The sequence below is a fragment of the Coenobita brevimanus genome, chromosome 93, assembly GCF_032717465.1.
Source record: "Coenobita brevimanus isolate Jiangsu-jjx chromosome 93, ASM3271746v2, whole genome shotgun sequence".
In the NCBI taxonomy this organism is placed as follows: Eukaryota; Metazoa; Arthropoda; class Malacostraca; order Decapoda; family Coenobitidae; genus Coenobita; species Coenobita brevimanus.
In genome coordinates this window covers 41,137,479-41,155,050 of record NC_137046.1, presented here as the reverse complement: position 1 = coordinate 41,155,050, position 17,572 = coordinate 41,137,479, and the positions used below count along the sequence as shown (strand labels likewise).

The window sequence follows — 17,572 nt, the reverse complement described above, 5'->3', positions numbered from 1 at the left end:
AAAAGTGATAAAATATTCCAATGCAGCGCAGTGCATTATGGTAAAGCACTGTACCGTATATCATTAAATTCTCTACAGTAGTACTGTACAGCTCATTCATATACCTGTACAAAATTAATCAAAATAACTTACTTTTGGCTTCTTATGTTGCTTATCATTCTTTGCATGTGCATTCTCCATCTCTCTCTGACGCTGCTCAGCCAGGATATCCTCAAAGGGTGTCTCCTTTGTACCAAGTGTGGCCAGCAGGTACACCACTGCCGTAAGTGCCACCACCACACCAAACAAAACTATCAAGTCCATCCTCTCCTACCACACCTGCAAAAAACAATGGTTAACTGTTAAAGTAAGGTAGCTGATAATACTATAAACATTATACAGTAATCCCTCCACTATCCGACGTAAGAGAGCCAAAGGCATGTCCGGAAAGTGGTCCTGTCCAGATAGTGGGCACCAGCCTCCTAGCCTTGTACTTATGGACCCTAACTCAGAAAAACACCTATACAACTCCCTCTGGACATGCATAGCACCTATTTAAGACCCAAATCACACCAATAAGGGACATAGAAGACTGAAATAAATGCAAAAGAACCATAAAATGAGTTTTTTGAGGTAGGTTTATACAATATTAAACATTCTGGGTACTTACAAGTCCCTGGCTCCTGGACTGGTAGTTATGGACCCTAACCTAGCCTAACTCAGAAAAACACCTCCCTACTGCACATGCATAACACCCAAGACACTACATATTCACACCAATAAGGGACATAAAAGAGTGAAATGAGGTGTTTGAGGTAAGTCTATCTATCTATCTATCTATCTATCTATAGCCTGACGCCCTAATCCCGCAAAGGGTGGCCGCAGACAAAACGCCTCCAAGTCACTCTGTCACCCACCATTCGACTACCCTCCCCCCAACTCACCCCCCCCTCCCTCATATACCTCTCAACTCCATCCCTCCACCTCATCCTCGGTCTACCCCTCCCTCTCCCTCCCTCCACCTCACCCACATACACCCTCTTAGTCAGTCTTTCATTCTCCATTCTCTTCACATGTCCAAACCACCTCAGTGTATTTCTCCTAATCTTTTCAACCACATCCACATCTACCCCACAACGTTCCTTCACTTCTTCATTCGTCAACCTGTCCCTCCACGTCACTCCACATGCTCCTCTCAAGTAACTCATTTCCACTGCTCTTACTCTTGACTTGTTCCCCTCTTGCAAGGTCCACGCCTCGCTCCCATACGTCAGGGTAGGAATCACAATACCATCATGCAGTGACTTCTTAACTTCCATACTCACCTCCCTATTTCTCATCACTGCTTTCAGTGTACCAACAATCTTTCTTCCCTGCTGTACCCTGTAAGTACAGTATGGAAAATACAGTACAGTACAGTATGAAACATTCTGCATACTTACAACAAGTCCATGGCCATCTCGATGAATAACCGCTCCCTCTCAGACTCTGACAGTAAGGAGGATTTCCTGAAGCACTTGCAGTACACTTTTCTTGAAGTCTTGCACTTAACTTAGTCATTCCCACTCAGAAGTCCATTCTCTTCACACTGTGCACTCTTGTCTTACTTATGCTCCATTGTAACTTAGTAAGTGTTGCACTCTGCACTTTAAGTCTTTCCACTCATAAAACCATTTTCTAAACAAAACACACTCAAATTAATCTACGTTAAATTTACAGTCCAAAAATTGTTTGTCTTTTCACTCAAATTTCTAATTTCTTAACAATATTGTATGCTCTGTTTTTCTTTCACTGCACAACACTAAATTCCCGTGTGATCTAGTGGAGAAGTTCTTGCTGTTTAATCACTGTCAGAGTCTGAGAGTATCACTGGGAGGTGACCTAGGGGTGCGTCGCTGGGTCGTGGCGATGGCATACCCACTGTAGATGACTCAGAAGATAGACGCAAACTCACGTTGAGCGGTGACTCCACCGTGGCTAATGTGTTGGGCTGTGGCTTGGAGCATGAGGGCCTGTCTTGGGGAGGCAATGGAGTGGAGCCAGGGCTGGGCACAGCGGGGGTCATGGGCCTGAAAAAGCTGTCAATTGTTGATTGATGCAAGGAACGACGATTCTGACGATTAATGATGCGCTGCCTGAAAGCACGCACTTCCTCCACAAGTCCCAAGGGCCCCATCTCCCTGTCGCAGTTCAGGCGTTCCAGGTAGTCCAGAATGAACTCTAGGTGTTCCCGGAGTGCACTAAGCTTGGGGGTGGCTGGAGTAGTGTCATGCCGAGAGGAGTCCGCATCATCGTCACCGTCCTCGGAATCTTCAAGCTGGGTACTGACACCTGCAACTGAAGATGCGATCTCGATATCAGACAGGGTCTGATACCCAGGATCGCCCTCGTCATCATCCAACCACTCATGCACTTCGTCCACATCAACATCGTCCCCATACGCATGTAGACGTGCATGGAAGTCATCCACGTCGAAACCTAGGAAATCGTGCTCCACATCCGTTCCGAGAAGCAGACGAGACCAACCATTTTCTAGTCTTGACAGGGATTTCCTTCCATGCACTGGCCCAGTTGTAAATGGCAGACTTGATGTTGTAGCGGCGAAGGTTTTTCAAACTCCGCTGGCCTCGCGTGTCCCGTCCCTCCCTGGGCTCATCCTCGTCCTCGAGAACAACCTTCACCTCGTCCAGGAACTTCCGTCAGTATAACCGCTTCGTTGCCAAGATCACTCCTTGGTCCATTGGTTGGATGAGACAGTAGCATTAGGTGGCAGAAATATGCACCTAATGCGGCCATTCTCAGCCACCAAGTCCTTGTCGTACGGGTGGGCAGGTGCATTGTCGAGGAGAAGGAGGGCCTTTACCTGGTCGCGTGGAATTCCCGATTTCTCCGTCTGGTCATGTATGACCTCCTTGACAAAATGGCGGTGGAACCAGTCTTTGAAGATGTGGGCTGTGAACCATGCCTTCAAGGAATGGTACCAGACGACAGAAAGGACATCCATCACCCCTGAAGACACCGAGGCCGCTTTGCACGGCCAACAATAACGGGCTTAAGCCGGTGCTTTCCGTTAGCATTAGCACAACACAAAGCAGATAGCCTTTGCTTGGAGAGCTTGCGGCCAGGTACACGCTTCTCCGTCTCCTCGGCTAGAGTGTTCATAGGCAAAGAGCAATAGAATAAACCAGTTTCGTCAGCGTTGTACACTTGACCGAGAGTGAGGCCCTCCCTGTTGATCAAGCCCTTCACTTTGTGCCAAAAGTCCTCTACTCCATCCTCGTTAGCATCCAAAGCTTCGCCATGAGACTCACCGTAAAGGTTGGTAAGGCCATGTCGTAACTTGAACGCAAGAGCCAACCCTCGGATGCCTTGAAGTCTAGGGCATTGTGAAGTCTTGCGAACCTCTCAGCAGCAGCCTTCAGCTCTGTACCACGTACCATCACACCAGCAGCACGTTGCTGTCAATACCAAATCAACGTGGAGCAGTCGACTTCAGCAAACTTGGGAGTAAACATCATCTTCCTCTCCACGTTGCGTTTGCTTTTCGACGAGAAGTCAGCCGTGTATTGCATGAGTTTGTCTCGGGATCTCTTAATATCAAACAAAGTAGATCGGGCCAGGTTGAACTCACGAAGGATCATCACACACACGAAGGAGAGGCATGAGAGCAGCAGCAGAGCCTGCAGCAGGTAAGGCACCACAATAAAAGCGAGCAAGTGGGCGGCCATGATCACGAGCGTGCACTCACAACAAGAGATGGGTGGTAAGTGGGGAGGATGCAGGGGCGCTCCAGTGGACGGCGGCAGAACTACCGACCAAAACACAGCTGGTCCGCGCCGCACGCGCCGAGTTCAAATTACGGATGGAAAAAAGTTGGATTTTGTTTGATTTTTTTTGCTATTTTTGGCTCATTTTGGGAATATTGGATCCCGGGACCAAAATATCCGGTAAGTGGGGATGTCCGGAAAGTGGGCATCCGGATAGTACAGGGATTACTGTATATCACAATGTTTCTTTATGAAATGCCATTCATTAATATGAAATCATGCTTCCCTTGTTTTTCAGGACCAATTGGATGCGTTCTGGCACGGAATCACTTAGATCACTAAAGTATTCTAAGGACAGTTCTTTGCACCAAACATTTGTCAGTTCAGTCTTGAGGTTGTCCAGATTGGGTGTCCTCTTCTCTGCCATGATTTTCTTCATCTTTGCCCTGCAGTTTTCTATCGGATTAAGATCCGGACTGTTGCCAGGCCAGTCAAGGCTCTCAATCCGATTATCCTGAAGCCATTATGTCACCTTTCTTGACTTGTGATATGGAGCTGAAGCATGAAAACATTGCGCCCATGAACAGCAAAAAAGTTTAACAAATGATCTTTCAAAACTTGAATGTACCAGCTACCATTCATCAAGTTCTTAGGAAGAACGTAAAGGCCTCCCCTTCCAATTTCACCTGAGAAACACCCCCATGCCGTTACTGATCGTGGGTGCTTAACCCCTTAACCGCGGGCTTGTTTTGCTCTGTCTTGCATGTCCTGCGGGCATATTCGGGCTCCGACAGACTCTCTAAAAATATTTGCCAAAAATCAGTTATTAGTCCTAGAATATTAAAATTACATATGCATATGGCACATACCTTCAGCTTTCTCCTGGGATGTTTGTTGAGCCTTCGTCAAGTACCATAGGACTTGTGGAGCCCTCTGAAGTTGGGTAAAGAAGTCTCCACTTTACATTTCCCGACAACTCGTAATATGATTACCACACCCTGATATTATCACTAGAAACACTATTCTATGATTCTCAAATAGTTTGGAATCCATACTAAAAAAAAAAAAAAAAAAAAAAAAAAAAACTGAAAGCAATGAAAATTACGAGGGCATGTGACCTTCCCACTTGACATCGTTCGCCGCTGGTGTTCTTTAATTTATTATTCATAAAAACACTCACAGTTTATATTTCTATTACTATATAACACATATATATCTACAGTCTTTATCCAAGTTTCCTTCAGTATCTATCTATCTATCTATAGCCCGACGCCCTAATCCCGCAAAGGGTGGCCGCAGACAAAACGCCTCCAAGTCACTCTGTCACCCACCATTTGACTCCCCTCCCCCCAACTCACCCCCCCCTCCCTCATATACCTCTCAACTCCATCCCTCCACCTCATCCTCGGTCTACCCCTCCCTCTCCCTCCCTCCACTTCACCTACATACACCCTCTTAGTCAGTCTTTCATTCTCCATTCTCTCCACATGTCCAAACCACCTCAGTGTATTTCTCCTAATCTTTTCAACCACATCCACATCTACCCCACAACATTCCTTCACTTCTTCATTCGTCAACCTGTCCCTCCACGTCACTCCACATGCTCCTCTCAAGTAACTCATTTCCACTGCTCTCACTCTTGACTTGTTCCCCTCTTGCAAGGTCCACGCCTCGCTTCCATACGTCAGGGTAGGGATCACAATACCATCATGCAGTGACTTCTTAACTTCCATACTCACCTCCCTATTTCTCATCACTGCTTTCAGTGTACCAACAACCTTTCTTCCCTGCTGTACCCTTTCACGTAAAATAAGTAGCATTCACTTTCTCATCCTGTATACTAGCGATGAGAGTGAATCTTTCACCTTCACTCTCATAACTCATAGTATTCATACATGCTAGAGTGAAACTTTCACTTTCATTACTCCTAGTATACATACTCGTATTCTTATAATACTTCTCATTTACATTTCTATTTACGTTCTCTATTTTATTTACATTATTTACATTTCTATTTTATTTACACTGTGTTAGGCACTCACTTGCAGTAACTTATAAAACTGTTTTCCACTGTTCACTTATATTTACATTCATTGCTTTCACCTGCTGTTTACACATTACAGTAAGCCCCCGCGTTTGGCGAATTTCAACTTGGCGAAACTCACTTTTGGCGGTAGGGTGGCCACGGACCACCGAATGCGCGCTTGGCGATTTGAATTCAAACTTGGCAGTCCCCTGGCGGTCCCCCCCACTCAATGTGCCACAAGAACAGCCCCAAAAGCAGCCACAAGAACAGCCACAAGAACAGCCGCAACCTCCCCAGCCATCCCAACCTCCCCAGCCACCCCAACCTCCCCAGCCAAGCTTCGCTGCCCTCTTTAAGCTGGATGCTGACTTTTCTGGCTTCGATGAAGTGGATGATCAAGTAATGGCTGCTAAGGGGGTTATGGGGGAGGAGGGGGAGAGTGATGAGGAAAGTGGTGGTAGCAACTAAGCTGCCCCCACTGCCACTCCGACATCCCCAGCCAAGCAAGCCTATCTTCACTCTATTTACGGTTAGTTACAACCTTTATATCATGTCTTATTAGCTTTATTTATTGTTTATTGGTCTGTTTTCTACATGTGTATTAATATGTGAAGGCAAAAGATTTTATTTCAGCTCGAAAGATGGTGTTTTAGGGGTCAAAAGGGGGACTTTGGCAATGACCAAAGACTGATTGAGGCACTTTATAGGCAATTTATATGGTAAAAAGAACTCGCGTTTGGCGAAATTCGCATTTGGCGGTAGTTTCGCCAGACTAATTGGATCGCCAAACGCGGGGGCTTACTGTACAGTATTTACAGTTCCACTTGCACTGTTTTACTCACCAGAAAGATCACAGTCACTCTCTATCAATTGTCAGCCCTTTACCTCTTTACACACGAGGTTTAGTAGGGGGTAGAGGTCAAAGGGCCCTTTGCATGGGGCTAAAAAGCGGTGAAGTTAGCAGGGGCGAATCCGACGTACTTTCACCTTGAAAGACGACAGTAAACTGATACTGGTGGGCCGGGGTGGCCTACCTAGGGAGAATGCATTACTGCCAACGTCAGCCTCGTGAGAGCTGCTAATATATAGCTATGAAATGACCGGCAGGAAATCTAGACAATACATTATAAATTAGGTAGTTCCAGGTGAATGTAAATATCACTTAGGCTTCTCCCTTCCCTCCTTATATATATTTTTATTATTGGCTGCTAAGCATAGGGCTAGAAGAGAGGTATACAGGGCAAAGTCTGAGTCACAGAGACAATTACCTGATAACCTAAATCATGGGGAAAGGAAAAATATATTTAGGGTGGCAGGTCAGGTGAAGAGGGATAATCGGGATATCATAGGTGAGCAGTGTGTGAAGAATGATGAAGGAAGGGTAGTGGTGAATAGTGAGGATATTAAAGATGTGTGGAGAGAGCAGGTGTGTCTGGGCTGACTGCCGAAGTGTTGAAGGACTAAGGCGATACAGGGGTGAGTTTTGTCACTGACCTGATAAATAGGATTATTTATGAGTGTGTTGTCCCAGATGATTGGCTGAAGAGTGTAACTGTAAATGTGTATAAAGGGAAGGGTGATGCCCTGGAAAGAGGAAATTATAAAGGTATAAAGCTTTTAGATCAGATAATGAAGGTAATGGAGAGAGTTTTAGAAGGTATGATTAGAGAGTGAACATTGATGAGATGCAGTTTGGGTTTATGCCAGGTAGGGGGACCACTGATGCCATATTCATTGTTCGACAGCTTCAGGAAAAATATACTGGTAGGAGAAGGGATCTTTATTTTGTTTTTGTTGATTTGGAAAAGGCCTTTGACAGAGTCCCTAGAGAGGTGGTGAAGTGGGCAATGAGAAAGCTTGGCTTGGAGGAGTGGCTGGTTAGGGTGGTTATGGCCATGTATGTGGGTGCTCACACCCAGGTGAGAGTGAATGGAGATTTGAGTGATGAGTTTTCCGTGAATGTTGGTGTGCATCAGGGGTCAGTCTTGAGTCCCATGTTGTTTATCATGGTACTTGAAGCCCTTTCACGTGCCTTTAGAAACAGACTCCCGTGGGAGTTGTTGTATGCTGATGATTTGGTGTTGATTGCAGAGAATGAAAGGGAGGCGGAGGAAAGGTTTAGGAAGTGGAGAGATGGTATGGGGCAAAAGGGTTTAAGGGTAAATGCAGATTAAACAAAAGTGATGATATCTAGGGTTGGTGGCGGTACTGTCAAAGACGAGGGAGAGTGGCCATGTGCAGTTTGCCACAAGGGCGTGGGAAGTAATTCCATCTTGTGCGGTGTGTGTGATAAAAGGGTGCATAAGAGATGCAGTGGTATCAGAGGTAGACTGAGATAATGCTGATTTTATGTGTACGGCGTGCCGCGGTGAGCAGGTGGAGATTGTCAGGCGTGAAAGGATTGAACTTGCTGGTGAATCTTTTGAGTGTGTGGAAGAGTTTTGTTATTTGGGAGACATGTTGTGTGCTGGAGATGGGGCTGGAGCCAGCTCTGTGGCTAGGGTGAAAAGTGGTTGGAAGAAGTTCAGGGAGCTCTTGCCTCTCCTGACATTGAGAGGGCTCTCCCTACGTGCTAAGGGGTCTTTGTATGCAGCATGTGTTAGGAGTGTAATGCTGTATGGCAGTGAGAAATGGGCAGTGAAGGAGGAAGATATTCGCTGGCTCAGACGTACAGAAATGACAATGATTAGGTGGATGTGCAGTGCGTCCCTGCGTCCAAGGCCTGGAGGGGCTGGGTTTACAATGGAAGAGTCGAGAGGTAGGATGGGACTGGAGTGTATTGGTGTTGTGATGAGGAGAGGTAGATTGAGGTGGTATGGACATGTGGAGAGGATGGGGGATGATAATTGGGTGAGGAAGGTGAGAAGTGTTAATATTGGGGGTGGGGTTATGAGGGGTAAACCGAGAAAGACATGGGACGAGGTCATTAAGTGTGACCTTAGGGTTAAGGGACTGAACAGGGAGGCTGCAATGGATCGTGCAGCGTGGAGAGCCGCCATTAGGTGACCAAGGCCGACACATGCAAGCAGGTTGGAGCCTTTAAAAACGAAAACAAAAACGAAACGAGAATAGATTATACAGCATATTTCAAGGGAAAATAAACAGCGAAAATTAGCGAACGAGTGCATGTGAGGTGTTGTCAGGTGATAATTAGCCAATTCCAGGTGTATGGCACTATCACTTACCTTATTTCTTTTTTGTATATTTAATTTGGTATACGAATAGGGCATAGGGCTAATTTCAATGGATGAAATCAGTGGAAAATTCCAGGGAAGATTTACTTCACATAGAATTCAGTGTGGTGGCCTGCAATAATTAGGTAGTTCCAGGTGAATGTAAATACCACTTAAGCTTCTCCCTTCCTTTCTTATATATATTTTTATTACAAGAACAGATTATACGGCATATTTCAAGGGGAAATAAACAGCGAAAATTAGCGAACGAGTGCACGTGAGGTGTTGTCAGGTGATAATTAGCCAATTCCAGGTGTATGGCACTCTCACTTACCATATTTCTTTTTTGCATATATTATTTGGTATAAGAATAGGGCATAGGGCTTATTTCAATGGGATGAAATCAGTGGAAAATTCCAGGGAAGATTTACTTAGCGTAGCACGGCCGGGCAGGCGAGAGAAGAGGGTAATAGAGGGGAGGTAGGGAGGGGAGTCAAGAACGGGGAGAAATGGCTAAATTGTCAACAATGGATGGGAGTACTGATGAGATTAGGAGTGCTGACTAGTGTTGGACATTGGCAGTACTGATAGATGATACAAGCCACCACTTGAAAGCCCGGGCAAATTCAAAGTAACACAATCACAAAAGTGACGCCCTGCAGTATGATCCCTTGCTCCCAAGATTCACGAAAGTGATGCCCCGCAGTTAAGGGGTTAACAGTTGGCACCATGTAAGCAGGGTCATATCGACTATGGCAGGCAGGGCTACTAACCTTGGCAGAATGCACCTGGAACACTTGAAATGTGCTTTCATCGGAAAACATAACTTTTCTCTGCTCATCCGATGTCCAGTGTGCACACATCTTGGCAAACTGAATGCGCTGTTTCTTCATGCGGTCAGCGAGCAGCGGTTTCTTGGCTGCAGTGTGGGTTGGCAAACCCAGCTTCTTCTGCAAGAGGTGTTGGATAATTCGAATTGAGAAGTCTTGTAACAGCTGGGGATGCATTCTCTTCAATTCTGCTGCTGTCAGTCGAGGATTCTTGATTACATCCCTCTTCATAAGCATATTTGTATCTTTGGAAGTTGTCCTCTTCTTTCCATCGCCATGCTTGTGCATCAAGTGGCACGCTGCAGCAAGAATCTTCATGACAATCAACTTTGCATGTCCAGTACGTTCAAAAATCGTGTTGATAGGGACATTATCCTGCCTCCATGCAATGATACGGACCCTCTCATCCCTTCAGCAGTACTTTCCAGGCATGACAACTTGACTCTAAGAAAATAACAGGGCAAACAGTAAGGCATACGAAAAAAGGGGGAGGTGCAAGCCAGGAGCGAAGGGAACATATACTCCCACTCTCGCTTCTGGCAAGCACTGACATGCTGGGTGTTTCACCACCACCTGCCAACACCAGAGGAATTGCCAGTTACTTCTTGCCCCCAAAATTCACTTGCTAGAGGTGGAAAAACAAAGACAGACAACTCTCTCATAGCAATTCTATGTGTAGGTCCTAAGTCAATTTGTGGTGGGTGTACTGTATATATAGAGATAGACAGGTAGACAGATAGATAGATAGTGGATTCTCAAATTTTGATGGGGATATGTAAAAAAAAAAAAAAAAAAAAAAAAAAAAACGCATCGAAATTGAAAACATTGAAATTCAAACTGAACTTCTTATGGGAAAAATTAGTCTGGGTCTGGGGCCTCCGAAACTAACTACCTAAAATCATGATTTTTTGCCCACATCCCCTGTAAACTTTATGAACTATACTGTGGTTAAGTACAGTAACTGTAGTTCTGAATTGTATTGCCATACTGTCAGCAAGTGTATACTTGGTGTATTTCTGCCCCTTCCTGTGTTGCCATTTCTCCTTTGGCTGCAAAGATTTATAGGTGCCAGGCTGCTCTCGTCCATTACCACTGCTACCCGAAGAACCACTCTTGCGTGCCATCTTTAAACAGTTAAGTTGAAATGAAAATACAAAGACAATACATACAACTAAATTGCAGTGAAATGCATGTCCACATATGGAAGGTACAGGCTGAAAGTGCAGCACTTGGCTGTGGGGGGCTGGCTGCTGGCAGGACAGTCACAAGATGGCCACCGACAATAGAGCATTGCCTTGCACATGGCTTGTTGGTGGTGGTCCCTACTCCCATCTGGGAGCTCTTGTCCTTAAACAACATGACTTTTTTTTCTCAGTCTCTATTGTTCATTTCTATGTTGCTCCTTATATTCATAATTACCGTACTTCTCTTCATTTCAGTATTCTGCCTACAGTACAGTATTTGCTACCACCTGAATTTCATTTTGTTTTAGTATTTCTACTATTGATTCTCTTCCTCTAATTTCTCTCGTTATATCGTAGGGTTATTAAAGTACTGATTAATTAATAAGTATACTTAAAGAATGACAGGGAATCGTCCAGGGTGCGAATTGTCTTGATGGGAAATCGTCCATGTTTTGATGGGGAATTATCTGATGGGCGAATTGACTTGACGACGATGAATTGTCTCGGAACCATATCATTGCATGCTTCATGTACTGTATGAATAAATGATGTTGATTTTCATTCTCTTCTTGACACGTCACATACGATATTAGGTTAGGCTCATACTTTTTCTTATAATTTTCCTTCACTTCTAGCATTTTGGTTTGCATCAAAAATATTATCCTTGCTTGTTTTGGTTGGAGTCTGGCCCTGACAGCATTGAAATACGCGACTTTGCATCAAAAAGTAAGGTAGGCAGACCACTCCAAAATGCATCAAAATTTGATTAATCAAATTCTAAACTGTCGAAATTTGAGATTCCACTGTATGATGTCATCATCATCATCATCCAATCCTACGTTGCCCCATGAGAAGCGCAGAAGCCCGGAGCTATGCAAGTTGGTCCTGACATTTAAGATGAGAGTGACCAGCCTCACTCATCCTTGAGTGGCATTACGTGAGCAATAAACATCAATCACCCCTTGGACATAAACCTTCACAGGCTCAATCCGATTGGAGCGCCGTAATTAACCACTAAACCACCAGATGCCAAAATTTGGTTATATGGTTACCACCCAGCATAGTAAATGGTTTCCTGGTGTACAGGAAACCATTTGGCTTGTCACTCAGTGTAGAGTCACCCACAGGCAGAAGGGATAGGAAAGAATGAAGCAAAGAAAGACAGAAGAGGAAGTCTAAAGTCACCCACAGGCAGAAGGAGGAAGAATGAATGAAAGACAGAATAGGATGGAAGGAAAGAAGGATGGAGGAGAGAAAAGGGCAGAGACCCGAGAGCAGCATTACATCATGTGAGTGAACCCCAGTTTAACAATGGGATACGTTAAGAAAAACCCCATCGTTAGGCAGGGTATAGTATATTGGGGAGGATTCAACATGCAAAGTATAAGCATCCATTTCTGAGCCTTGAGATTCCCCCAAACCAAGTCCTAAACCCACCCAGATGAGTCCAAAAACAAGTTTCTGGCTAACCTAAACCCCCAAACAGCTTTCAAACAAGCTAAACCAGGCTTAAAAGCAGTTTATAAATCATCTAAACCAAAAAAATAAAATTTGAAATTCATCAAATATAAGTGGCATTACATTAGCAATAAACCCCAACCACCCCTGGGACAGAAACCTGCACAGGCTCTATCTAACTGGAGCACCATAATTGCCCACTAAACCACCAGGTGCCATATCTGGTTATATGGTTAGTTCCCACCATAGTAAATGGTTTCCGGGTGTACAAGAAACCAATTGGCTTTTTACTCAGTGTAGTCACCCATAAGCAGAATAAGAGGAAAGGATGAAGGAAAGAAACAGAGAGTGTAAAGTCACCGATAGGAAGAAGGAAGAAAAAAGAATGAAGTAAAGACAGATGAGCAAGGAAGGAAGGAAGAGAGGAAAGGGCTGTCACCTGAGGGCAGCACTACATCGAGTGAGTGGATGGTGAGCGAAAGAAATCAGCATTTCAAAAATTCATAGATGATGATGATAATCTCAAATCCCATGCAAATGTGTTCACCCCCACAGGTAAAAACCAGAAAGACATGGGAAGCCTTGGAAAAAAAATCTACGGTTGCAATGTTAATGAAAAAAGCACAGGGTCTTTGGCAGCCATATGCTACGACATATTTATTAAGAAAGTTCATCATCATCATCATCCGGACCTCCTTTCCCACTCTAGGGCAGGGTGAGAAGTAGCAACATCCAGACAGTCCAAGCTTGCCCAATCCAATATGCCATGCTTCCATTCACTCATCATTTAAGCCCCCGAAATCCTGCCTCTATCTGATAGGCCAATAACTTTTGCCAAATTCTGTAGCTTCATATAAACGTACCCAATAGAGTCAATATGGACGCTGCCATGTTAAAAAGGAGTGTCAAATCCCTGATCATGCACATCTCACAACATTCATCCAGCCAGCTCAATCTCTTGTCTGTCCTCCATTCCTCACCAACTTTCATACCTCTCTTCCTCACATATTCATCCACCATATCCCTCCACCTTCTCCTTGGCCTACCTAGCCTCCTCTATCCTTCATATTCGCTCAGATATACCTTTTTCACTATTCTTATCCATTCTCTCCACACGACCATACCATATCAGTACACTCTCTTTGATTCTGGTGTCCACAGACTTCCTCACTAAGCATCTTTCATGAATCATTATTTTGTATCCTATCCACTCCCTGTACTCCACATACATTCCTCAGCAGTCCCATCTCCACTGCTCTCACTCATAGACTTTTCATTTCATGCCATATCATAGTCTTAAATCCATGTTAAAGTTGGCACTAACACTCCTTCATGTCTGTCTCGTGCAGCTGCAAGACTTAAGCCTCTGTTTCTTATCAAGGCTTTCATAGCACCAGCTACTTTCCTTCCTTGTATAACCCTACTTTCCACTTCTTTTGAACATTTTCCTCTCTTTTCTATCACTGTACCCAGGTATTTGAACTCTCTCACCAATTCCAGTCTCACTCCATTCACTAACATCACACTGGGAGTCAACTTCTCTCTTGATTACCATCACTTTACTCTTTTCTACATTTACACTCAAGGCACGATGCTCACAGACATCAACAAAACTCTGCACTAGTCTACCGTGTTCTTGTCTGGCATTTGCAAGTAGTACTTCATCAGCTTCCAACAAATGTGAGATATTCCATCCGTCACCAACGCCATCCCTCTCTCCATTACTCGTGTTTTTACTTCTCTCATCATCCCATCCATATGCAGTACTGTATATATATTGAACAACCACGGGGACATCACACAACCTTGCCACATCATTGATCGTGAACCATTCACTTAGATGCCCATTTTTTTTTTTTTATGCGAGGAAGAAGGAACCAAAGGCCATGAGCCCATAATTGCTGTTCCTTCCAAGAGAAAAACAAAATACAAGAGAGAGCCAAATTCAAGCTCCAATCATTTTGAGATACCTGGACACACTGCATTTGAAAGACTGAAGATCATAAGAAGTAGGAAATACAGACAGAGGGAGACAGTTCCAAAGTTAACCTATTGCATAAATGAAGGACTGGGAGTAACAGTTAACTCTTGCATTAGACAGTTGGACAGAAAAGGGATGAGAGTTTGCTGCTAGACAGGTGCTACGCGCCTGTCGTAGAGGTGGAGGAATGCATGCAGACAGTTCAGAGGAGCAGTAACCACTGAAGCGGCGATAGAAAAAGAGATAAAGATGCAACAGTTCGACGAAGAGACAGAGGTTGAAGGGAGTCAGAAAGAGGAGGAGAGTTAATGAGACAAAAAGCCTTTGACTCCACCCTATTGAGAAGAGCTGTATGTGGCGAGCCTCCCCACACATGAGTATTGTACTCCACACAGGGGCGGATAAAACCTCTGTATAGAGTCAACAATTGTGCAGGGGTAAAGAAGGAACAGAGTCGGCTTAGCACACCTAATCTCTTGGAAGCAGATTTTACAAGAGATGTAACATGATCTTTGCAAGATAAGTCCCGAGTAAATGAAACCCCAAGCATGATGCAGGATTAACCTGAATATTATTAGACATTAGTGGGTATACCTGTGGAAGATTTTGTTGGGTTGATAGGTGTAAAAACTGAGTCTTTGATGCATTAACAACAACCAGATTATTTTTACCCCCGTCAGAGATACGAGCCAAGTCAGACATTAGGTGTGCCATAGCCTCATCCCTTACACATGCTTCACTACCATTATAAAAACTCTTGACAGCAACTAGCAGCTTATCATCTACAATGTACATGTGACCTTTCACTATCCATCTCTGTCTACTTTGTCATATGCTTTTTCTAAATCCATAAATGCAATAAACACCTTGTAGTTCTTCTCACAAGCCATCTCCATTATTTGTCTCACTGCAAATATTTGATCCACACATCCTCTGCCACTCCGTTCATCACTCACTAGGACTTCTGATATCTCTCTTACTTAGTACGGTAATTACTAGGAAAGTTGTTTCTACAAAATCAATTGTTGTCCCAAAATGTCTTCCACCAACTGAGTCTTCACTGAACTCCAGAGTCTCAGGGTTTACTTCGAGATTATGACTTGGATGGGGATGGGGACTGATACTGACCCTCTGAAATGAAGCTGGAGGCTTGCTGACAACAAATACGTACTCATAATGAATGACATAAGCCCAGCACCTGACACTGCTCAAAATGATACATTGCAATTGCTTAACAAGCTGCAGTACCCAACACTGCAGTTGCAGACATTACCAGCTCCACTGTACTGTACTTCAATGTGTGGACCTTGTCAAATTACTTTTTGTAACAATGTAGATGACCAACGTTCAGAAAATGAAGATGACTGGCCTATGGTGATACAACAGAATTTGTTCAGTCCCAGTAATTCATTAAGATACATTGTGATGCATCTAACAATTAAAGGAACCTCAGAAATACAAAAATCAGATCAAGCATTTACAAGGAGCTCCACTTCTACTCGAGACAGCTTTGCAAATATATGTACCGGTATCAGCATTTATGACCATAGGCTAACTAACCTAATTTTTAAGCACTTAAGACTATCAGATTTTAGTAGACTTTCTATATGTCATTAACTGTACTCAACAGAACTCTCCCAAAACTGGAAAACCTTTAGTTAGAATTTTTCCATGGTGAATATCAACCGACCAGTCTTGTTTTAGCTTAGGAGAGAACTTTTGAATTATCTAACCCCTTCACATAAAATGGACATCCCTCAAACTAAATAACCAGTAACTGTATGAAGCCGGCAAATGCTATCTATCTATTGCCTGACACCATAATCCCGTAAAGGGTGGCCATTTGACACTGAGTTAGTTGTTTTACAGGGAGGAGCACCAACCCTCCACCAACCCACTTGTTGACACGTAGGGAGCACGTATGGTTTGATTATATGGTTACCACCCAGCGCTGTAAATGGTTTCTTGAAACCATTTGGCTTGTCACTCAATGTAAAGCCACCTATAAAGGAAAGAAAAGGAATAAAAAGTGACAGGAAAGATAGGAGAAACTGGAAGAGAGGAGGGCAGGCACAGAAAAAGAATGAGCAAATGCAACAATAGAAAATGCCAGATTCAAAGGGTTAAGGAAATGAGTGGCATACCAAGTTAAAAGGAAGTGTTCTGGCCCTTCACTGAAGTTCCTGGCTGTTGGATAATACAGAAGGGCTTTGCCATGCGATGACTTGTCAAACAATGCACACGCATAAGTTGTTCTACCTGGCCTCAACCAGCAATCACGAGAACTACTGTAGTGATGGTTAGAGTCAAGATTTTTTTGGGGGGTGAGGGTGGGGTGGGACCACGTGTATCATTTTCACTTTACAGCAGGTATACCCTGAGATACAATACCATACCCCTAGATGTATTCCCCCGGCTTTGCGATGAGGGTATAAATACCACCATACCCTGCCTAAAGATGGCCAAACCCCAGTTTAACAATTTTTTTTTTTTTTTAACCATTTTGATGATACTGTAGACTTATATTTTGTGTTTAGGTTGATTTATAAACCGTTTTTAGACTTAGATTAATGTGTTTTAGTCATAGGTGGGGTGAACATTGTCATTTTGCGGTACAGTTTACAAAGTTTGATTTTTCCAGTGTTACATTTGACAATACATTGAGTGACAAGCCAAATGGTTTCCTGTAAGCCAAGAAACTATTTACAAAGCTGGGTGGTAACCATATAACCAAACCATACGTGCTCCCTACGTGTCAAGTGGGTTGGTGGAGGGTTAGTGCCCCTCCCTGTAAAACAAATAACTCAAGAGTCAAATGGCCACCCCGTACGGGATTATGGCGTCTTGCATTAGATAGATAGATAGACATTTGACAATTTTCAGATTTTATTTTTGGGCTTAGGTGAGTTATAAACTACTTTTAGGCTTAGTCTGGCTTGTTTTAAAGCTATTTGGGGGTTTAGGTTAGCTAGAAACTTGTTTTTGGACTCATTTGGGTGGATTTAGGACTTGGTTGGGGGGGGGGAAACCAAGGCTCAAAAACACATCTCTATACAGTACTTTACATGTTAAATCTACACTGAGATACGATACCCTGCCAAGCGATGGGTTTTTACTTAACCAATTGCATCGTTAAACCAGGGAATACCTGTATTTCCTTTTGAAACATTTTTT

At 43.8% G+C, this 17,572-nt stretch overlaps 1 protein-coding gene across 8 annotated transcripts in view; it reads right to left on the bottom strand.

The window, feature by feature from the left end:
* The window catches only part of LOC145412514 (uncharacterized), a 194,042-nt gene that overhangs the window by 172,288 nt on the left and 4,182 nt on the right, over positions 1-17,572 (bottom strand). For all 8 annotated transcript variants that reach the window (XM_080282401.1, XM_080282402.1, XM_080282405.1 and 5 more), the window contains exon 2: positions 133-318. In XM_080282401.1, the coding sequence (XP_080138527.1) occupies positions 133-303 (171 nt within the window). In that variant the 5' untranslated portion in view covers positions 304-318. The remainder of the gene's footprint in view (positions 1-132; positions 319-17,572) is intronic.